Source organism: Chlorocebus sabaeus, chromosome 11 (genome assembly GCF_047675955.1).
Source record: "Chlorocebus sabaeus isolate Y175 chromosome 11, mChlSab1.0.hap1, whole genome shotgun sequence".
Lineage (NCBI taxonomy): Eukaryota > Metazoa > Chordata > Mammalia > Primates > Cercopithecidae > Chlorocebus > Chlorocebus sabaeus.
This window is the reverse complement of record NC_132914.1, coordinates 9473828-9497302: the sequence shown is the minus strand read 5'-3', so window position 1 is coordinate 9497302 and position 23475 is coordinate 9473828. Positions and strand designations below refer to the sequence as shown.

Genomic DNA, 23475 nt, shown 5'->3' with positions numbered 1-23475 from the left:
TCTCTATTTAGCACTACTGCTCCCAGTCCCAACCACATTTCTGATTGTCTAGGAAGAACAGCCTCTGAAATTTGACATCTCCGTGTGGATAGGTGAGTGTCTCTTGTGGGTACCAACAGTGGGAATGGCTCCTCTCAATTTGAGAAATTCTGAAGGAATTTCCATTGGCAATTAAACAAGCCCAACTGACGGAGAGAGGGAACACCCTGACTGTTCCAGTTCAGACACTCTTGGGGCTTGTTAGGAATTCTGCATGTGTCTGGATAAGGGAGTGTCATTTGTGGATCCAGACAGCAGGATCTGCTCTTCTCAATTTGAGAAATTCTGAAGGAATCTCCATTTGCAGATTGAACAAGCCCAGCAAACAGGGAGAAAGCAACTCAACTGTTTCAGTTTGGACTCTCTTGGGACTTGCTTATTGTTTGTGCGTTGATGTAGTTGTGGGAGATGAGGGTTTGGTCTGAGTGCAGACCACTTGGGTATATTCTTCAGGGTTGGTCGGCATATGGCTGTGGGCCAGTGGAGTGAGGGAATATTATACCCATATCACACTGAACATGCCCAGTCTCATCTGATCTCAGACAGTCTTTGAATTGTAGCGCTGCCTTATATTTGGATTTATTTTGCTGTTGGATGCAAATATGGGATGGAAGTCCACGTCTCCAGGCTTCCATGCTGCTGCTCTAAGAAGAGGCAGGTCTGATTAGTATGTGGTGCTGGTTGGCTACAGAGTTCTTTGGAGTCTGGAGAGGTCTGACCTGTAAAAATCAAACTGTCAGCTGGGCGTAGGAAACTGAGGTGGACAGATACTTGAACCCAGGAGTTCTAGACCAGCCTGGGCAACATGGTGAAACTCTGTCTCTACAAAAATATACAAAGATTAGCTGGGTGTAATTGTGCATACCTGTAGTCCTCAGGAGGCTGAAGTTGGAGGATTAACTGAGTCTGGGAGGTTGAGGCTGCAGCGAGCCTTGATCACACCACTGTACTTCTAGCCTGGGTGACAGAGACCCTGTCTCAAAAAATAATAATAATCAAACTATCATGGAAACTGCTTTACTCAAAATTTTGTTTCACAAACTTTATTGGATTACCTATCAGAACAAAGTTTAACCATGTGAACATGCTCATAAACCAGTGAGTTAATATTGCTATCTCACGGCTGGAATTTAAAGGTAAAGCTATTGGATCTTTGTGTATATGTAGGTATATGTGTCTAGATGTTACATGTTGTTTTCAGAGGGTATCAAATTGGCTTATAAATTAAAAATGTTCAGAAGTTAAGTAAATGAGTCTAAGCATTTTTCAAGTTTACATGACTTAAGTAAATCTTCAATGAACAAGATAGCTTTTAGATCATTTGTAAAAAAAAAACTAGAAATGTCTTTGGAATTGTCAGCATACCTTTTTGTTTGGGTTTTACATTTGTCTCTGCTAGATATTTAAAGGTGTCAGGGTTTGGCAAAAAGGTTATAAGACTATAAACCCAGCCAAGAACAAGATTATCTTTGTGTGATGTTTTGATAAATAAGACTAATTTAACATTGTTGGTTTAATAAAAATAGCTGAAACTTTTGCATTATTAGTGCAAGTATCCATGTATTTAAGTTTATGGGTTTTTTTTTTTTTTTTTTCTTATTTTATTTGACCGTGACAGCAGTTAAGGCGAGAGGGAAAAAATAAAATAAAATACAGGAACTAACAAAATTGATGGAGATAGGTTCATTTCAGAGTCCTTCAAGGGGAGACAAGCTGAAAGCAACAAAACACAACAAAGTTGCACTTTGGAGATATAGATCTGAGAAGTATTCAATAAGTAACAGATTATAGAATCAAAATTGAAACCTCTTGTGCAATCAATATTTTAAGAAAATCTTGTTCTAACACAGGGGACTAATCTACATCTCTCTCCCCTAGTTACTGGTTCCTTTCTATCTTGTTTCATAAACAACCTAAGTCCATAATTTGAATTAACCTTTAGATAACTTCTGAGTTAAACAAAATTATTTCTTTAATCAATAAGAACACGTCTTCTTTGGCACATTATGTATGTGGAATCATACAATTTGCTAGAATTCTTATTCTTAGTAATCCTAAATTTTAATGGAAACCTAGGAAGCAAGAAATTCTGAGCTGTCTATCAGATACTAACATTTTATAGATGAGGAATGTGAATGTTCTCAGGCCCAGAAATCTCAAGTTATTTTGGGACCTCAAGAAAAGAGGAATTCACCCAATTCATACACGTATCTGCAAGCACAGATAAATTCTTGCTTGTGCTCAAGAGGCTTTTAAAAATCAAATCTGAGATTCCTTATGAAAAGTTCCAGCAAAGCCAATTAAAAGGAGCCTATATGAACAATAATTCTTGCTGCAGTTTATGCAAATAATGAGGCAAACTATAACAAGATTTAAACTGATTTTGTAAATAAATTGGTCCTACTATGATTTGCCTTTTATGGAAATGGGGAAGTGGAGAGAGAAACATTATGTTTTGGAAGAAAACTATAGTACGCCTGCTATTAGATTAATCTTTGGCCTACGGCAACCTGGTCACCCATGGTATGGAGATACATCTGTGCTGTGCTGCATTCAGTTATTAAAAGTATAAGTTACCAGTGGAATTTAGATATGGATTCAACACCTAAGAAGTTGGTTCACTGGATGCATAAGGAATAAAAACTAATTTTTTAAAAAAGCAAAATTAAATCAATGTAAACCAAAATGTATCTAAGGCAGGTCTCAATTTCAAAGTTTATTTTGCCAAGGGTAAGGATGTGTGCCTGGAATACAGGTCTGTGCCTTTCTCCAAAGATGATTTTGAGGGCTTCAATATTTAAAGGGGAAAGGGAAGATATTGAGGAAAGAGGAAGAAATTTTACAAAGGTGTGGGTCGGGCCGGGCTTGGTGGCTCCTGCCTGTAATCCCAGCACTTTTGGAGGCCGATGTGGGCGGATCACCTGAGGTTAGGAGTTTAAGACCATCCTGACCAACATGGACAAACCCCATCTCTACTAAAAATATAAAAATTAGTTGGGAGTGGTGGTGCATGCCTATAATCCCAGATACTCGGGAGGCTGAGGCAGGAGAATCACTTGAACTGGGGAGACAGAGGTTGCAGTGAGCTGAGATCCCACTGCACTCCAGCCCAGGTGACAGAGTGAGACTTTGTCTCAAAAAAAAAAAAAAAAAGATGTGGGTAGGAGATAAGAGAAAATGATTGTATTCTTTTGAGACTTTGATCAGCCTTTCACTGAATACACAATTACATGTGAGAGTAGGGTAAAAAAATAGTCACTTATGCCTCAGTCTAGTTCAGTGAATCTGCATTTTTATACAAACGAACAGGCAGAGGAAGCAATCAGGCATGCATTTGTTTCAGATGAGCAGAGGAATGACTTCAAGTTCTGTCCTTTGTCCCATGCCTGTGAAGACAAGCTATCAATTTACATTGTCAGGGTGAAATTCAATGGAATAAAATGGGAGTCAGGTGTGCCTGACACAGTTCCAAGCTTGACTTCTCTCTTAGGCTTAGTGATTTGGGGGTCCCAAGATTTATTTTCCTTTCACATCTGTAACAGATAAAATTAAAGTAGGAGAATATTGTGTCAGGCCTTGAGGCTAAACCAAGCCTAGATGTGGGTCTGTCTGAACTCAGACCACTAGCCTCAAGGCTGCTCACTAAGGAGAAAATCAGGCCAGGAAACCAGAAAGTACCTCTGAGACCTGTAGTTTCCTGCAAGGTAGTCAGTGTGGGGAAGGAGTGAAATTTAAATCACTTCTGAAACTAGAGGGTATACTGTGAAGGAATTGTTCCATTTTGTAAATCAGTATCATTAGCTTCCTGAGGAACCTTTACTAAAATAAATTGTGAGAGTAATTAATTTAGGTGCAACGTCTTTGGTTTTAAATGCTGCAGAGTGGAAGAGCCAGTTAACATAGAGCCTGCAGCTCACAATTGAAGAATTGCAGATGGTTATATGTAGTACAGACACATAGGAGGCTATTCCCCCCAAAAAACAGCCTACTTTATTGACTGGATAAAACACTGTGAGACCTATTTACTCAGAAGAATTGTCCCACTCCACCTATAAATGCCAAGTGGAGCACTCCAGATGAAACAACAGATAAGCTTCAAATATAAGCCATGGGGGACTGGCTTTATAATGATATGGCAGGCCGGTCTCACTCATGCGGGCCTCCATAACAACTGTTTCAGGACTGACTGAGTAGTTAAGTTAAATGTTAAAAGCTAAAAGAGCCCGTGCCCTCATCCAAAGGGTGGATTGTAACAAAAGCCCACCAAGAGTTTTGCCTAGGACTTTCCCGGGACCATGACAAGATAATGAAGGGATTCTTAACAGGACCAGTTTAGGATTAAACAAGTTTTACTAGGGGTCTGAAGAAACATCCCAGGCCTCCACAAACAAGTTTATTGGAGGTCTCAAGGAACTTCCCAAACCTCCATGATCTAGCAGGAGACAAGATAGGGTAATCACCCCAGCACCTGGACCCATTTAGATTAAGTAAATTTACTGAGCCTCCAGAGGAAGGTCTTCAGAACTCAGATCTCAGTTATAGATTAAAATAAGCTAAACACTCATGTTTTTAGATGAATGCATGTACACACAGACATATAATTTATAATTTAGACATATAATTTAGGCGGGTGGATCATCTGAGGTCAGGAGTTTGAGACCAGCCTGGCCAATGTGATGAAACCCCATCTCTACTAAAAATACAAAAAATTAGCCGGGCGTGGTGGTGGGTGCCTGTAACCCCAGCTACTCTGGAGGCTGAGGCAGGAGAATCTCTTGAACCAGTGAGGCAGAGGCTGCAGTGAACAGAGATTGTGCCACAGAACTCCAGCCTGGGCGAGAAGAGTGAAACTCTGTCTCAAAAAAAAAAAAAAAAAAAGAAGAAGAAAGAAATATTAATCTTACTTTTTGGTTTTTGGCTCTTTCATTGCTTAGAGTTTTAATGGTTAATGAGTCCCTGGCACCTCGATTCTTAGCTGGCCTAGAATGTTTAATTGACTATAAGTCTTTTTTAACTCTAAGTCCCTCGGCTACAGGGGTTCCACTGAGGAACAGGATGGACTTGGGACAGGTAGTCACACCATCCTGGAAATGATATGGAACAAAATAAAGTTTGGCAATCAATGCTCCCTCTGGCATATTCCAAGGGAACCTCAGTTTCCAAGAGATAAATCTTACCTGGGAAAAGGTCTTGCCCTTTGCCCTGCTGAGGGTGCTGGCAGCTCCCAGAAATAGGTTAGCTCTTAGCCCCTTTCAAAATGTTGACTTGGAGACCATTTTCCTGGACTCTCTGAGGCTTGAGGATTTTTTCCTCCCCTGAAACAGAAGCTAGGTCATACATGAAACAATTAGGGAATATATTAACTAGTCTCTCCAACAGGCTTCATTTTTGTATGGACGTGCCTCTTCTCTGTTTGAAACCAGGGAATCAAATCATACCGAAGACCCGGAAATCACACCAGACTGAAGACTAGCTGCAACCACAATAGGTCGGTCTTCTTGAGGTGCTGCTGACCACCCACTTGTCTACCAAGTTAGCCACTGTTAAACCATGAATTCAACATACTCAGTAAAACCAGTCACTCTGGGATCTCTCCAGCGGAAACAGTCATGCTCTTGTGAACCTACACATGGCTTTAAGTTAATAATTCAAAGCCCAACCAAAGATCCCAGATAAGAAACTGTAAAAGGAACATGCACTTTTCAGGTTGTTATTATTCTCTGTAGAACCACAGCTTTTCACATATAAGATATAATGAATCAGGAATACTTTTTGGTAGACTTAGGATTGTTCTCTTGGATTCCCCACGGGATCCACTCCAAATTCTCTGGTATTTTAAAATTGGTTTATCTATATTATTTATCATCCTAGTTCAATGTGGCCTCAAATGTGGTTCTAAAACTAAAATAAAAGTACCCCAATCATAGTGGTCCAACAAGCCAGATGCTGACCCGCTATTTATGAGTACTTCTGATTATAGTGCCACATTTCCATTCCTTATCATTATCGAACTTCACCCCTCCTCAGCATGAAGCAGCCAGAAGGATCAGCGACCAGATTCTCCATGATTGAGGAAGTGATAAATAGAAAAGAGAGACTGAAACCGGCCCTGTTGTCTCATAGAACTCATAGAATTCCTAGAGCTAATATTTACAGGTGGGTTTTTTTTTTTTTTTTTTTGTAACAGAAATGGACCCTGTCTGGTAGTCCCAGCTACTTAGGAGGCTGAGGCAGGAGAATGGCGTGAACCCAGGAGGCGGAGCTTGCAGTGAGCCGAGGTCAAGGCAGTGCACTCCAGCCTGGCCGACAGTGAGACTCTGTCTCAAAAACAAAAACAAACAAAAACAAAAAACAAAAACAAACAAAAAAACAAAAACAAACAAAACTTATTTGCTTTCCTGAGTTTCTTGCTCAGGAAATCGGCTTTCAGGCAAGGAACTGAAACTCCTCAGAGCACCATACCCAGAAAATGAGACTATAGATCCTTCAGTCAGCATGATTTTTTCCTTACCTCTGCCTAATTTCGATTTTCCCCCAGTCCACGTAGTGTCAAACTTTATAAAATATTTGAAGAGATTTATTCTGAGCCAAATATGAGAGACTATGCCCGTAACACAGCCCTCAGGAGGCCCTGCGCACATGCGCCCAAGGTGGTTCAGGTACACACTGGTTTCAAACATTTGAGGGAGACATGAGACTTCAATCAACTATAAACATTTACTGATTGGCAATTGGTTGAGTTTATCTAAAGACCTGGAATCAATAGAAAGGGAATGTCTGGGTTGTGATAAGAGCTTGTAGAAGTCAAGGTTTTATCATGCAAATGAAGTCTCCAGATAGCAGACTTGAGAGAGAATAGACTGTAAGTATTGACACCTGAGAGCTATAATGAAGCATGTTCGACACCCACTTCCTGTCATGGCCTGAACCCGTCTCTCAGGTTAAATTTTCAAAGAGCCCTAGTTGAAGACAAAGTCCATTCAGATGGCTGGGGGGCCTTAGAATTTCATTTTTGGTTTACCTCCCCAACACAGCTACATTTCTGCCTGCACGTAGCTACATTCCTTCCTCACCGAATAACCTCCCAATTTTAGTTTGTTGGAGAACAAACCCAGAATAAAGCCAATTCTAGTCATAGCACTGCAGCTTGTATCAGATGAAAGAAACCTACAAAAAGATAATTATAAAATTTGGATAAAACATATAAAACAACTGAGAAGGCAAAATTTGAGGGGCTCCAATTAATCAAGGTTTACTGCTTATATTCTATGTGACTGCCAGAAGAAAAGAAACAAAACTTTTTGGTAGGAAGATCATTTAAAATCTCTGTTTTTAATACATAAAGCCTGTCATTTAATTAAAAATTATGAGACATCCTAAAAAGTAAAAGAACTAAATATCAAAACACTAATTGACAAGTCAAATGATAAAAACTGACCTATATATGGTTCAGATAATGATATCAGTAGATCTACTATTCACCATTCTAATCCCTTTGCAGTGCCCTAGAATGCTGACTTTTATGTATAATATCCTTGGACACTATTGTCCTGAAGCTCTAGATATGTTTGTGCTAATAGGAAGAATAGGCAAAGATTTAAAGGTGGGAGAATCCTTCCCTACAGCGCTAGGAAATGGATATGGAGTTGTTCTCACTGAGTGTACCTCCAGGGAGGCAGTCTTCATCAGCTGTACTTCCTGCTGCTTCAGTTAATTGCTACCAGCATTAGTTCTCTCAGGCCTAATGGTAGTAATGGCTTCTCGCAGTAGCTAGCCCTGGGGTATTTCACTATCCCTCACTGGTTTCCTTTGGTCTTATCTACATCTTGTAAGTTGTCTTGTTATTTTATCTCCTTACATTTTCCTTTTAATGTATAACCTGTTTTTTGGTTTTTGGATCCCAAGTGTGTGTTTCCTTTTTGTACCTGAGTATATCACTGTCACTGCAGTCTCTCACCTTTTAAATGATGTGACTCTGAAGGTGTGTGTCTCCAACTTTTTATCCCTGTGCACTTTTCTTCACCTATCTTCATTTCTTTCTCTTTTTTCCATTATAACAACCCACAAAAAATATATAATTTAGGTAATGGATAATGTATCACTTATGTTTAATATTGGAAGACATTTGTAATTATATTTGCAGATTGTCTCTTAGTATTCAATTGGAATGAAAATTGATATAGGTTGATTTCATATCTCGTCTATTGCAAATAATGCTGCAATAAACGTGGGAGTGCAGGTATCTGTAGTATATATGCACAATGGAATATTATTCGACCATAAAAAAGAAATAAATTCCTGTCATTTGCAGAAACATGAGTGGAACTGAAGGTCATTATGTTAACTGAAATCAGCCATGCACAGAAAGACAAATATCACATGTTCCCACTCATATGTGAGAGCTAAAAGAATGAATCTCATGGAGGCAGAGAGTAGAATTGTGGTTACCAGATGCTTGGAAAGGGGTGGTGGGGGATAAAGATAAGTTGGTTGGGTACAAAAATAAAATTAGACAGAAGGAACAAATTCTAGTATTTGATAGTACAGTGGGAAAACTGTAGTTAAGAATAATTTATTGTATGTTTTAAAATAGCTAAAAGAGAAGAATTGTAGTATTCCCAACAGAAGGAAAAGGTAAGTGTTTGACGGAATGAATATTCTTATTACCCTGATTTGGTCATCACACATTGTATACAGGTTTCAAAATATCACATGTACCTCTAAAATATGTACAACTATTGTATATCAATAACAAAATTTAAAAAAACTGATATAGGCTGTGAAGGGCAAACCATTAAATCATCTCAGATCTCAGCTTATTCATGTGCATATAAATGTTTTAGCTGGCTCTAAACCAAGGATTTTGTATGAAGTAATAGTTATTCAAATATTTTCAACAAAATAGAGTACCTTGCAAACAGGACTTTGAGATTTTTCATTTGTTTCCTCTTACAATTCATCATATACTCTTCATCTTCTAGTGTTGATTGATGAAACCATCTTCCACATGAAACAACAGAGCAATATAACACAGAACGAGACTCTGCCTGTGTGGTGGCCGGTTTCCATCCTTTCACAAACAAAGAGATATTTATAAACAAATATTTATGTACAAATATTTGATCCACCTAGGAAAAGCAGAGGGCTAGTCTTTCCCACCAGGGGAGGCATTAGAGCCTGTGCACGTATTTGAACAAGGTAACCGGAGACTTTGGTCCAGTCTCAACTCTACCACTCACCAATTGTGTGATGTTGGATACAAACTTAACCACTTCGCAACTCACTTCCCCATCTGTAAAATAAGGGTGATAATAATACCTGGTTTAGAGAGTTGTAAAGATAAAATCAACATTAATAAAGTACTTAGGATGAAGTAATCATGTTTTGAATATATTTTCCTTTAAATTTGGCTGCCAATATTTTCATGATAATATTTTCAACTGTATTTCAATAGCTTTTTCTTTAAGCATCAGGAGAAAATCTACTATTGTTTTAATTAAATCGACATTGAATTTTTTGATACATTTAGGAGAATTTAGTTTCTTTTTATACAGTATTGATGCTTCTAATCCCACAGCATGTTTTTGTATTTTTTTTTCTTTTCTTCAATAGTTTTAAAACTGTTTTGTTCATATTGGCTGTGCAAATATCTAGTTAATTTCTATCTGTAATATTTTCCTATTTATTTTTAGTAGCTCTTATAAAGGGAGCCTTTTATTTTTCCTGTCTATCCTGACATAATAAAGCAATTAGTTTTTAATTGATTTTTAAAAATCTTTGTGCATTCTCTTTTATATGTATGATAATACCTAACCATTTTATGGTTTACATGTGGCAATGTTAAGAATAATTTTACAGTAAGATTTACTAATGAATATTAGAAAACATACTCAAAAACAGTCCTCTCCACCCTCTCACTTCCACTTGCATACTTGATCAAGACATGAGATCAAAAATACTGAGACTATTGAGTCTAACTAATAAGACACAAATGTGGACTTTGGAGACTCATTTCCTTCCCACTTTTGGTAGCTTAGCTGAGGAGGCGATCAAATGGATTGAGTCAGTCTGTAGAGAGAGAGCAAGGCTGATTATAGTTTTCCTGGCCTGCAAAGCTGTTCCCAGAGCCCTCAGTATACAGACCTTGGTCATCAGTATACATACTCCCTGATGTGGTTTCTGGGCCTCAGATCCCTTAATATATAGGTTGGCGCTAAAGTAATTTTGTAAACATTTAAAGGCAAAAACCACAATTACTTTTGCTTTTAATGGCAAAAACCACAATTACTTTTGCACCAACCTATATCTTGTTATTTAGGGAAACTAGGCGTTCCCTACCTCTCTTGGGCAAACCTATAGCTATGTAACATGGCAATGGAATGACACTAACTGCCTCATTCTCCCTGGGAGTGCTCTCTGCATGTTCAGTCTCCCAGTGAAGAGAACCCTTCTATCAGGACCTTCATCATGATACAAAAGGAATATCTATGCCAGGCCACAGCTGCAGATCAGTGCGTGTCTGAGAACTGTATCTTTTCTGTTATTTTTCTGCTTGAAAGTTTTTCACCAATAAATCCTGCACTATGTCTGCACCATATGGTGCTAGTTATTTGTGTTCTCTTGCATGACACTAGTAATATTATCCAAACACAATTGCAAAAACTACTTTCCGTAGTTGGTAAATATACAGAAATTGAGAAAAAGGAAGAAATATGAGGAAGAAAGATATTGCGTGTTGCAACAGTTCAATGTTCTTAACTGAAGCCACAGATGAGACACGGCTCATTTGCAGACATATGGGTGATTGGTACAGTCAGTTTATGAACAGAAGTTTAAACTTGTAAGCTTAAGCTTCCGGTTATAAACAGAAGTTTAAAATTATAGGTCCTGTTTAATATTCAGCTCTGTTAACTCGCTCTCACCTTTTTGTGTTTTTACACTTTGTCAAGATTTCTTTACATATTCATCAATGTCTGAAGAAGTTACTTATGCAGATCTTAAATTCCAGAACTCCAGTGAGACAGAAAAAATCCAAGAAATTGGCAAATTTGGGGAAAAAGGTAAGATTTTGAGTTATGGATGTGTCATAAGTTTGTGTAATAGAAGTGGTTACAGCCTTGCATCTTCAGTATTAGTAATATAGTTATTATTCAACTTAAATTTTCAATTAAGCCTCTTATGTTTAAGCAAAGGAACCAAAAGTATATAAACAAAATGATTAGGAAAAAAGGGTTCTGTAAAAACACTTATCCGTGCATTGAAGGCTCAATCTTTTACATTTTTGAAATTTTTTATTAGCACAATCAATATAATTGGGACAGAATTTTTCAAATGATTGGGTTGTGTGAAGATTTTATTTCTTTATGAGATGAAGCCATGGAAAAAGGAACATGTTCAGGAAAGTCATGATTTCACATCTGTGTGTGTGTGTTTTTTTAATAAGAAAATGCTTTGGGTATGCATGCAGAAAAGAAAGAGAGACAGACAAATAGTCGGAGAGATCTTTAAAGGATTTCATTTGACTATCTGCCAAACTGGGCATATATCACCCTCAAATTTCTCCTACTTCTTTTGGAGATTTTTTAATAACTTACTAAAAAATAAAATATGTTAAGTTAAATGAAATGAATAATTAAGGAATAAAGGAAGTAAAGAAATATCAGAACATACAATGTATTCATAATATTCAAAACCACATTATATCAGGAAGCTTTGTGTTTTTCAATTCAAATTAAAATCATGAAATAAGTGGACCATCTGTGTTGACTTTCACTTAAACAAAACTACTCTTCATCTTACTCAGAATCCTATAGTTTTCCTATTATGTATGGTTCTTACCTTCTGGCTCCCAGCCTTTTGGAGTGAAATCTGCCCTAGTGAATCCATAGTTTAAACCAGTGTATTTGAGTTAAAAATAACTTAAACAGTGATAATGGAGAACACAAAGAAGGGTGATAGAAACAGAGAAATAAGGAGAGAAGAGTGCCAAAATTCTCATGTATTATTTAACTTGTTGTCCCCTCCCCTCTCCCCACACAGAATATAACATCTTTAATATTCTAGCATTGCTATAAACAGAAATTTCACTGTTACATCTTGAATCTATTTATCATGAGCATTGTAAATCTTGAGAAAGGACAGCAGATTAATTCTGTGGGCTTCTTTTTTAATACTGAATTTTTTTCAGAAAGAAGAAGTGTCTACAAATTTTACAATATTTTCTGTCTTTATTTCCTTGTTTGTATTTCTTCTTTTATATGCTGAAAGAGAATGGGCATATCATGAGCTTAATATTACCAACAATTGCCCTTTACTTGTCCCCTCACACCCTTTCCCACCTCTTTTCCTGCCAATCCACCTTAAGTTCCCACCACAATAATTCTCTGAATTCATGCAAATATCGAATCCATGTCTTCTTCATGTTCTGAATCTCATCTAATTTTCTCATTATGCAGCTTAGAATCTACATTATGTAATATAACATTGTATTATGTAATGTCTACTCTTAGTCTCTTACATTTCTCCTTTTCAATGTATGTTAATTTTTCCTTAAAAACTTCAGTTCTGGTTAGGGGCAGTGGCTTATACCCATAGTCCTAGCACTGTGAGAGGCCAAGATGGGAGGATTATTTGAGGCCAGGAGTTTGAGACCAGCCTGGGGAATGTAGAGAGAAGCCATGTCTATAAAAAAAAATTTTTTTTTAATTAACTGGGCACCCATAGTCTCAGCTGCTTGGGAGCCTGAGGAAAGAGGATTACTTGAGCCCAGGAACTGGAGGCTGTGCAGAGTAAGCTATGATCAGGTGACTGTACTTCAGTCTAGGTGACACAGCAAGATCCTGCCTCAAACAAATCAAAACAAAACAAAACGAAAAACCCAAAAACCAACAAATAAAAACAACTCCAGTTCTGGTTAAACCCAAATATCTACCCAGTCTGCCCCAGAGTTGAATATTGCTGGTGAAAAATACACAAATTTTCAACTCCAGTTACTTTTACCTTTCCTCTGGTGAGGAAAAAGGCATCGACCTACACTTTTTATCTTTGGACTGACTAAGATCAAAAGTTAATGGGAGGATACCCAAAGACATTACAAAGAGACAGCCTATTTTGTTTGTTCTGAAGCTAAATTCTCATAATTACCTGGCGGGGGGGATACATAAACAACTGAAAGTGTTTTTCTTGACATGCCACAATTGTCTACTCAAGCAAAGACTACTCCTGTTGGCTACTCTGTTAATTTCCAGCTACTGACTTTTCCCAAATTTGTATAAACAAAATACACCATGTCTAGGTTGACTAGTTTTCTCCATTCTCTATTACAAATTCTGTTTTTGCTTATCTGATTTTTTAAATCAGTCTACAAGTTAACAGCTTCTCCTGCCAGAATCAATTTACATACAAAACAATGAAGTGATTTTGATTTATTCTTGACATATTCTTCAAAAATATTTTTTGAATATTCTTGAATGGCTAGTAAATCCATTTCTTTCCAATAGGCATATTAGGAAATAAAGATAAAATGAATGAATGAATGAATGAATGAGCAAATAATTCAAATGAAAGTGTATACCATTTTCAGGCCTCTCTGTTAATTTTGCTTTCCACAGCACCTCCAGCTCCCTCTCGTGTATGGCGTCCAGCAGCATTGTTTCTGACTGTTCTGTGCCTTCTGATGCTCATTGGATTGGGAGTCTTGGGAAGCATGTGTATGTACTGCCCCTGTTTTGGTCAAAAGAGAAAGTATCTAGAATTTCAAATATTTAACAACTAAAGTTTATTCCTTAAGTGGAAGATTTATAATAATGATAGGTGATAGGCCCACAAGGGGGACTTACAATGTGGAACTCAGTCTCTTTCCCTCACTCCTGTAGAGTAATTGCTTTCCCTACCCCTTTGATCTTTATACTACTTCTGCAAATGATAAAGGATGATGGTTCTATTGAGAATTCATTTTTTTAATGTGGAGTTCACATTACTTTGAAGACAGCAATGAAAAAAATGAACAAACTACAAAATGTCAATGAAGAGCTTCAAAGAAATGTGTCTCTACAACTGATGAGTAACATGAACAGCTCCAACAAGATCAGGAACCTCTCCACCACACTGCAAACAATAGCCACCAGATTATGTCGTGAGCTATATAGCAAAGAACAAGGTAATCTTGGAGTTATTTATTGGACAATAAACTAAACCACTGAGTCTCTTAAGAATCATTTTATAATTAGCTAGCAGCCTTTCCCTAGGGAGTCATAATTCGGGGGAAAGAATTACATGTGGTTGATGGAGAATTCATTGATATTTCCACACAGTTAGAAGAAAAACAGAAAAAGTCATAATAGCAATAGGCCCCCAAATTATCAGGAGATAATGGTTACATAATAAAATGTTAGACAGGACAGTTTCTCTAATCTGTCAGTTACTACAATTATTCTGGGCACTGAGGTTAATAGAAGATAGGGAGGAAGTGACAGCTCTTTACAGGTGACTTCATTCTTAAATTTCAGTCAGTGATTGATAACAAATTCCATAGGAAAAAATAAATAGAGACTTCAACTTTGGGATCGGGGGAGTTGGTCTTCTAGTGTCTCCGTAAGTTTCTATAGTCATGATTGCTAAAACATATTCCTTTTGCTCCCAAGACGCCTCAAAATTTCAACAGTTCAGAGAACAAAAATTAAAGAAGATAAGATTTGTATAGATAGGTGGGGTTAATTCTTACTATGCAGAATGTTTCCTGTAACTAGTTTGTATTGTCATTAAAGAATATAAAAAGTAGCAAAGAGGAATTGTTACAGGAAGATACACTTGAATCCAAGGGCTTCATTTGAAATGTTTTTGTTCAGGTTGTGGGTCTGACACATTATGGTAGTATATAAGGAACTAGAATACAGGATTCACTTACTTCCCTTTTGATGTAAAAAGAAGACACAGCATGTAATCCCAGCTACTTGGGTGGCTGAGGCAGGAGAGTTGCTTGAATCCAGGAGGTAGAGGCTGCTCTGAGCTGAGATCGTGCCACTACACTCCATCTTGGGCAACAGAGCAAGACTCTGTCAAAAAAATAAATAAATAAATAAAAAGAAAGAGAGAAAGAAAAAGAAAGAAGAATAAACAGCAAATGTGGTCAATGTCACACAGAGAAGAAAGGAAATAATAAGAATTATTATGACTATCAACAAAACCTAAATAAAACTATGTTCTTCTTCCAGAGCACAAATGTAAGCCTTGTCCAAGGAGATGGATTTGGCATAAGGACAGCTGTTATTTCCTAAGCGATGATTTTCGAACATGGCAGGAGAGTAGAATGGCCTGTGTTGCTCAGAATGCCAGCCTGTTGAAGATAAACAATAAAAATGCATTGGTAAAGCCCAGGTGTTTCTGCCATCATGGGACAGAAAGGGGTGTGGCATGTTGGAGAAGACCTCAATCAACCCACTCATGATTCTGGTTTATTTTAGTTGGGGTGTGAAGTGACTGAAACTTTGTACACTTATCTCAAGATTATCATAGGCAAGGTAAAACATATACAAGGTTAGGACCTTAGCATAATAGGATTACTAGATGACAGGTAGATGAGTATTACAGGGCACCCAGAATCTAAAAGTCTGTAAGCATTTCCAAATTAGAATCTAGAATCAAATCTCAGAACATAATTTATAAGCATTTATCTAAAAACAGAGGATATGGAGATTATTCCTCAGGGTTAGTAATTCCGTAAGAACTACATAGGAACATATGTTTTGTTTCTACCATTTTGTAATTTTTAATTCACTAAGAGAAATAGGCAAGTTATAGTAGGTTAGCATAAAATATGTACAAACAGGAAGAACTGAAGTAAGATGGCACAGGCAAGTGTCAAACAGATATATTGCACTGAGTCCTTGAATCCCAGGAAAAATGTGTTTTCTAGCAGCTTTATTGATTTATTCATTTTCTTAGTTTTCCATGTCTAAATAATGTTTCCATGTTATACTTACTACACAGCATTTTTGGTCTCTCAAATCGTAATCATATATTTTTAAGCAAAATTATATTTTCTAAAAGTCTCTGCTTCCCCACAGTGAGAAACTTTCATCATCCTTTCTAGAAGAGAGAGAAATCAACCCATACTCTCTTCCTCATCAGATCATTCTCAAGGACCCATTCACAGTTACTTACTCTAGAAAAATTTTCTAAAGGCTGGAATAAGAAAAAATCCTGTTATTTGGCTACAAAATTCTGGACTGGTTCTGAATTCTGTTCTGTAACCACGCACATCTGATTCTGTGGCATTTTCTTTCTACTCCTTCTGTTTCTGTTAACTCTTGTTTATAGCCATTGCCCACTTCCTTTGGCCCTGGACACAATATTTACTGCTCAGAATTTTGAACCCTGAACTTGTCATTGCGGACTTTTCATTGACTGTAAATTAAGGTTATACATGGATTAGTAGGGCCTCTCTTCTTGTGAGACCAGCTGTGATATTGTTAAAAATGTTGAAATTTTATAGTAAGGAGTACTTTCTTTCAATTTCTCATAATGACATTTAATAGTAGTAGTGCAATGTCAAGTATGTTACCTTAAAGCAGCAATTTGTAAGAAATTACATTCTAATGTAAAATACAAAAGTAGGAGACTGTTTCTTAAACAGACCATCTGTATTTCCTGTAGGAATTTATAAAATCCCAGAGTATGTCATATTCCTATTGGCTGGGATTATCTCCTAAAAAAGATGACAGTTACAGTATGAGCGTGGATAATATAATCGACTCCTCTGCCTGGTAAGTGTCTATTCTTGTTAAAATTTTATAGTTGGGTTTGAGTAGAGGTATTTTCCTTAGGAGCACTGTAGATTCAAATTAAAACCAGCTTCAATTGAAATGAAATTGCATCCTAAAAGCACCCTTTTCTATCATGCTTCTTTGATGTATTTTCTAATACAGAAAGTTACCATAAATGTCTTCTATAATTTTGACAAGTAACTAACAAAATTACAGCAGCCAAATTATGGAGAACTCTGTAAATAATTTTATCTAAGAAAAATTATGGAAGCCCAGAAAAGTCACTGGACTAACAAATACTTAATATTGTGCTAAGTTTTAGGGTTCAAAGATGAATGAAATATTGATTCATCACTAAAGTTACTTAACCATCAATTGTATGTGCAGACTGATTGAATGATGCTAGAGATAAAGAGAATATAGTGTGATAAATGCTTCAAAGAATACACAGACTAACAAAATATAAATTTTAGCAATGATACTTTTGTTATAAATGACACTTGAAATGGGCATTTTAAAAAGTTTATGGATTTGGGGGTACAGTTGCAGTTTTGTTATATAAATATATTGTGTAATGATGAAGTCGTGTTTTCAGTGTAACCATTACCTGGATAGTGTACACTGTACCCAATAGATAATTTCTCATTCTTTATTTTTGTGACACAGTCCTACTTTTTGGAGTCTCCAATGTCTATTATTCCACTTTTTATGTGTATATGTACATATTATTTAGCTCCCACTTAAGTGAGAACATGCAATATTTAAGTTTATGTTCCTGAGTTATTTCACTTAAGAGAATGATCTCCAGCTTTATCCATTTTGCTGCAAAGTCGTGATTTCCTTCTTTTTTATACTTGAGTAGTATTTCATGGTGGATATACTCTAAAAGAAAACACGGTTTCACGTTTTCTTATCCAATAATCCGTTGATGGACACTTAGGTCAATTCCATGGCCCTGCTATTGTAAATAGTTCTACAACGAACATTTGAGTGTAGGTGTCTTTTTTAAATATAATAATTCCTTTTCCTTTGGTTAGATACCCAATAGTGGAACTGCTGGATCAAATGGTAATTCCGTTTTTAGCTCTTTGAAAAATTGCCATAGAGTTTACACTAGTTTCCATTCTGATGGTTGGCCCTACCTCTGGTGGTTGACAATGATAGGATACAATGGGAGATAAGCTATCTACAAATGGAGTGGAGAAGGATATATATTTTAAAGGCCTAATTTGTAGTGAAGGACTAGAGACAAAGGTAATGTTGTGTCAGGAGAGAATACAGATGGAATCTTGTTTTGAAAATGTAGAATATGTATGTGTTTGTAATTATTGCAAATGGAATGGTAATCTGTAATGGAATGGAAAACATTGTAGATATTTTCAATTATCAGAAAGAAAACTGAAAAAAGTATATAATAATTGTATGTGTGATATATATATGTGTGTGTGTATATATATATGTATATATATCTTATTTTCATTTTTTAATTCTGTGTTGTTTTGGGGTTTGTTTCTGAAAGGGGGCCATAATAAATGACATCTGTACTATGTCACCACAAATAAATCTCATTCTTAAAAATTTAATTGATGAACTTATTTACTGCTTGATATCATTTTTTTTACCCAAACATTGATGCTAAATTAATCTAAAAGATAATATTTTTAATTTATAAATTTGTTTTTAATGCATAGTCCCTGATCACTAATCTAGTATTTATGGGCTGGTCATTAGAACTTCAGAGTAAAGGCCAGGCGCGGTGTCTCACGCCTGTAATCCCAGCACTTTGGAAGGCTGGGGCAGGCGGATCAGGAGGTCAGGAGATCGAGACCATCCTGGCTAACATGGTGAAACCCCATCTCCACTAAAAATACAAAAAATTAGCCGGGCATGGTGGCAGGCGCCTGTAGTCCCAGCTACTCAGGAGGCTGAGGCAGGAGAATGACATGAACTCAGGAGGCGGAGCTTGTAGTTAGCTGAGATCTCGCCACTGCACTCCAGCCTGGGCAACACGGCAAGACTCTTGTCTCAAAAAAAAAAAAAAAAAAAAAAGAACTTGAGAGTAAAATCTTTTGAAAATGTCACTTAGATATGATGTTGAACTTAAGGTGTCATACCTCAGGTGAATTCCTGACTTTGATGATTATAAAAAGCACTTGAGGGAGACAGGGTCCAAGACTTACTTACTACTGGGCCAGCTAGACTAGAGAATCTTATGGAATGGTATTATTCCAAATTATATTATACATGAAGGGGCTGGGGTGCTAAGTCTGTAAGCAAAGGACAGCAAATATCAGATGTCAGAAAGTGGAAAAAACAGGGAGAAATGAAGCAATATTTGACATTGCATATGTGTCAACATAAACAATTAACTTGGACATTCTTGATACTCTGAACATTAATTAGATTTAGTTTAAACAATACAGAGTCTAGGGCAATAATATCATGTTGGAAGTGTAATTTTTTTTTTTTTCTGTGAATGTGTTTCAAATATCTGACTTGCCAAGTGTAATTCTTTACTTTCTCTTTCAGGGTTATAAGAAACGCATCTGACTTAAATAACATATTTTGTGGATACATATATAGAATATATGTTCAGTATGCTTACTGCACTTATAGAAACAAAATGATATGTGAGAAGATGGCCAGTCCAGTGCAGCTTGGTTTTATACATTTTAGGGAGGCATGAGTCATCAATCAAATACATTTAAGGAGAGTGGCGGGTTGGGGTTCCAGGCTATAGGTAAATTTAAATATTTTCTGGTTGACCACAATTGGTTGAGTTTGTGTAAGGACCTGGGATTTTATCATGCAGATGAAGCATCCAGGTAGCAAGCTTCAGAGAGAACAGATTGTGAATGTTAATGCTGGGGAGGTATAATGAAGCATGTCCCTCCTCCCACTTCCCATCATCGCCTGAACCCTGGAGAAGAGGAAGTCCATTCAGATGGCTGTGGGGGGGCCTTCGAATTTTATTTTTCATTTACATTCTTCCCCTTCTGGCCAAGATTTGCCAGAGGCAACATCCAAGACCAGCAGATTTTAATTTTGTCCCATAGCATTGCCAGGGTGGCATGGCTCGCCATCTCCGGTCCATCCTATACTCCATGGGACTCCCTATAGCTGAAGGCCTTATGAGTCAAAGGACTTTTAGCCAATTGATTGTTCTAGGCCAGATAAGAATGGATGTGGACATGCATTTATTACCTCTTAAAATTATTATTTTAAGTAAAAGCCAATAAACAAAAATGAAAAGCCAAGTTGTGAGACTGACTTATTTTTAACTTCTGTGTGTTGAGCTACTGTAAACTTGGCTTTTGTTAAAGATATACAGCAATCAGCTATGCAAGCATAAGCATTGTTCTGAAAAAAAATATATATAGACATGTTTATCTTCATAACTCTTAACTGGGAGTATTATACCCAAGAGGCTTTGTTACAAGGTATTTTTTATCCTGTTAGTAAATATATTCCTGTAATTCTATAATAAGCAAAAAAATTTTCATGGTTGGGGTAGATGCAAAAGTGACACATACTCGTTTAGAAAGCAACTCAACTTGTTTTACCAGATGTTTAGGCATTTTTGTACCCCTCCTTGATTTGGAGGGTTTGAGCTTGACCTAATTTTGTTCTTTAAAACCAGCCTTTACAATATTATGCCCCCTCCTCTTCTGTGACAGTAACTGGGCCTAGAGGGAAGCGTGCTTGTAGAGTTTTTGCAGCAGAGCATTTACAGTGAAATACAGATCCCGGCTCAATGGAATGCCGAAATGAGGGAGAGCCACGTAAAAATACGGAATTTGTATTTTTAATCCCATTTCTATTAAAAATACAAAAATTTGCCAGGCATGGTGGCACACTCCTACAGTCCCGGCTACTCGGGAGGCTGAGGAGAATCGCTTGAACCCAAGAGGCAAAGGTGCCAGTGAAGTGAGATCGCACCACTGCACTCCAGCCTGGGTGACAGAGCAAGACTCCATCTCCAAAAGAGAATTAATTAATTAATTTAAAATGCAGCAAGAATGGATTGGCCATATAGGCTTCTTTAAGTTGACCTTGACTAAACTTTACCTAAAAATATGCTATTTTAGTTAAAGTCTTAGTAAAATAACCAGTGTCTCAAATTCTTTTGTTTTAAAAGATGCTTTTTGAATTTATGAAAATAACCATAGTGTCATAAAATCACAGTCCAAATTTTAGAACTCAAAGAGAAATATAAATTTGCTTACAAAAACATACTTCACTCAAATAACTCAAAAGAAAAAGATTTTATTGACCTTGCTTTAACCAGAGCAGGAGCTTTCAAACAATGTTTGTATATTAGGGAAATGCTATTTACAAGCCAACAGCTCATGAAAGCTGTCTATCAGGCATGATAGAATCTAGGAAAGAGGCTCCCTACTTATCAGTACTTTCTCCTAATATCCCCAGGTAGCAAGATTCTATGTAAATCATTTTTATTTTTTTGTGGAACTCTTTCGAGCACCATCATTTTTATTAGCATAGGGATAGCTTCAGTTAAAATTCCATAGCAAGGCAGTAAATGCCTCTTAGGTGGAAATTCTCAGTTCAGTATTGTCATTGGGAAGTATTTACAGTTTTTTGCCATTAGCCCCAATAAATGTGCCACAAATGGCTATGAAGAGGAGGATTTGTCCCAACTAGCACTCTAGCTTCTACCCAATACTTTGTGGGCTCAGGCAATTTTACTAGTTCCCATTCAGCGTGTTCAATTAAAATTTACTAAAAGAGCAGATTTACATGCCTTCAGCTTTGTAGTACTAGAAAGGGGAAACATCTCCCAGTCAGATGTAGTACCCATTTTCACAAGACATTTAGGTAAAGGGCTTACAACTACATTCTATAAAGTTTGTTTAAATGTCTTAAATTTTATATTTCTATTAACCTGTATGTTTTCGCTTGTTTTTTTTGTTTTGTTTTGTTTTGTTCTTGGCCCCAGATCATTTTACCTTTTCTTTCTTTTTTTTTCTTTTTTGAGACAGAGTCCCACTCTTGTCACCCAGGCTGGGGTGCAGTGGCATGATCTCAGCTCACTGCAACCTCCACCTCCCTGGTTCAAGCGATTCTCCTGCCCCAGCCTTCCAAGCAGCTGGAATTACAGGTGCCCACCATCACACTTGGCTAATTTTTGTATTTTTAGTAGGGATGGGGTTTCACCTTGTTGCCCAGGCTGGTCTGGAACTCCTGACCTGAGGTCATCCACCCGGGTGTGTTGGCCTCCCAAAGTGCTGGGATTACAGGCATGAGCCACCGCGCCAGGCCTATTTTATCTTTTCTGGTGAAAAAGCGTTTGGGTTCCCAGCAGGGAGCTGCATCTGTGAGACCTATAAGGAACAACAGATTTGATAAGGCTCCTTCAACAGTCCTGTGATTCTGTGGGAGGGGCACCAATGCAAAAGGGGCTCCCTGAACTCCAAAATTTACCTTGACCTGGGTAATAGGCATATTTGCCGAGAGGATAACCCGGTTATCATAAAACCAGCCCAACGTGGTTTTTGTGTGAAGCATATGAACTGCTTCACCTGGGGGGATTCACTTGGTATTTTATAGGGAGAGTTGGGCAGTTTTCTGCTGATACGGTTTGGCTGTGTGCCCCGCCAAATCTCATTTTGGATTGTAGCTCCCATAATTTCCACGTGTTGTGGGAGGGACCTGGTGGGAGATAATTGAATCAGGAGAGCGGTTTTCCCCATACTGTTCTCATGCTAGTGAATAAGTCTCGTGAAGTCCGATGGTTTTATAAGGGGGAACCACTTTCACTTGGTTCTTATTCTCTCTCTTTCCTGCTGCAATGTAAAACATGCCTTTTGCCTTCCCCCACAATTGTGAGACCTCCCCAGCCACATGGAACTATGAGTCCATTAAACCTCTTTTTCTTTATAAATTACCCAGTCTTGGGTATGTCTTTATTAGTAGCATGAACATGAACTAATACAGTAAATTGGTACCAGTAGAGTGGGGCAGTGCTTGTAAAGATACCCAAAAATGTGGAACCAACTTTGGAACTGGGTAGCGGGCAGAGGTTGGAACAGTTTGGAGGGCCCTGAAGAAGATAGGACAATGTGCATCAGTTTGGAACTTCACAGAGATTTGTTGAATGGCTTTGACCAAAATGCTGATAATCATATGGACAGTGAAATCCAAGCTGAGGTGGTCTCAGATGAAGATGAGGAAATTGTTGGGAACTGCAGTAACGGTGACTCTCGCTATGTTTTGGCAAAGAGACTAGCAACACATGTTGCCTGGCAATCCCATCCCCAGCAAAGTCTCACCGTAGCCTCAACCACTGAGGAAATCAGACACCAGTGATGCTAATTACAGCTGAAGAAATCATATGGAGACTACATTATTGAGCTCACCTAGAATCAAAGCCAAAGCACCCTACTCAACCAATACTATACATACATCCATAGGAAAAAGTGTTTCCCTGTGAAAGCCAATGCATAAAATTAAAGGAAACAACCATTACATCAGATGTGCAGATACCAACATAAAGCACACAAGAAACATAAGAAAATGTGGAAATATGACACCTCCAAACAAACCAGTAATTTTCTAGAAAAAAATTTCAGAAAAAGGAAATTGATGAAATAATTTAAAATTATGATATTAAAGAAACTCAGTGAGATATAGAAGATGGTAAAAATTAGGGAAA

The 23475-nt window shown here is 37.4% G+C and overlaps 1 protein-coding gene across 5 annotated transcripts; it reads left to right on the top strand.

Annotated features, from left to right (window-relative positions):
• On the top strand, positions 1–20059 carry CLEC12A (C-type lectin domain family 12 member A). Of its 5 annotated transcripts, none has more exons than XM_007967582.3 (7): positions 1–92; positions 10989–11099; positions 13650–13748; positions 14030–14197; positions 15252–15403; positions 16693–16802; positions 19332–20059. In XM_007967582.3, exons 2-7 carry the CDS (start codon positions 11009–11011, stop codon positions 19486–19488), a joined length of 777 nt encoding a protein of 258 aa, XP_007965773.3. In that variant the 5' UTR covers positions 1–92; positions 10989–11008; the 3' UTR covers positions 19489–20059. The 5 variants fall into 5 exon arrangements, with proteins under 5 accessions (XP_007965773.3, XP_007965770.3, XP_007965769.3 ...); XM_007967579.3 differs by having other exon boundaries at positions 14009–14197; XM_007967578.3 differs by lacking the exon at positions 1–92 and adding an exon at positions 10819–10879 and having other exon boundaries at positions 14009–14197.
• The last annotated feature ends 3416 nt before the right edge of the window (positions 20060–23475 follow it).

Excerpts from the sequence above, each read along its gene's own strand:
- CLEC12A (XM_007967579.3), top strand. The coding sequence starts at position 11,009 with ATGTCTGAAGAAGTTACTTATGCAGATCTTAAATTCCAGAACTCCAGT. Across the intron at positions 11,100-13,649 it reads TGGCAAATTTGGGGAAAAAG|CACCTCCAGCTCCCTCTCGT; the intron begins GTAAGATTTTGA and ends TGCTTTCCACAG. Across the intron at positions 13,749-14,008 it reads GGGAGTCTTGGGAAGCATGT|TTCACATTACTTTGAAGACA; the intron begins GTATGTACTGCC and ends TTTAATGTGGAG.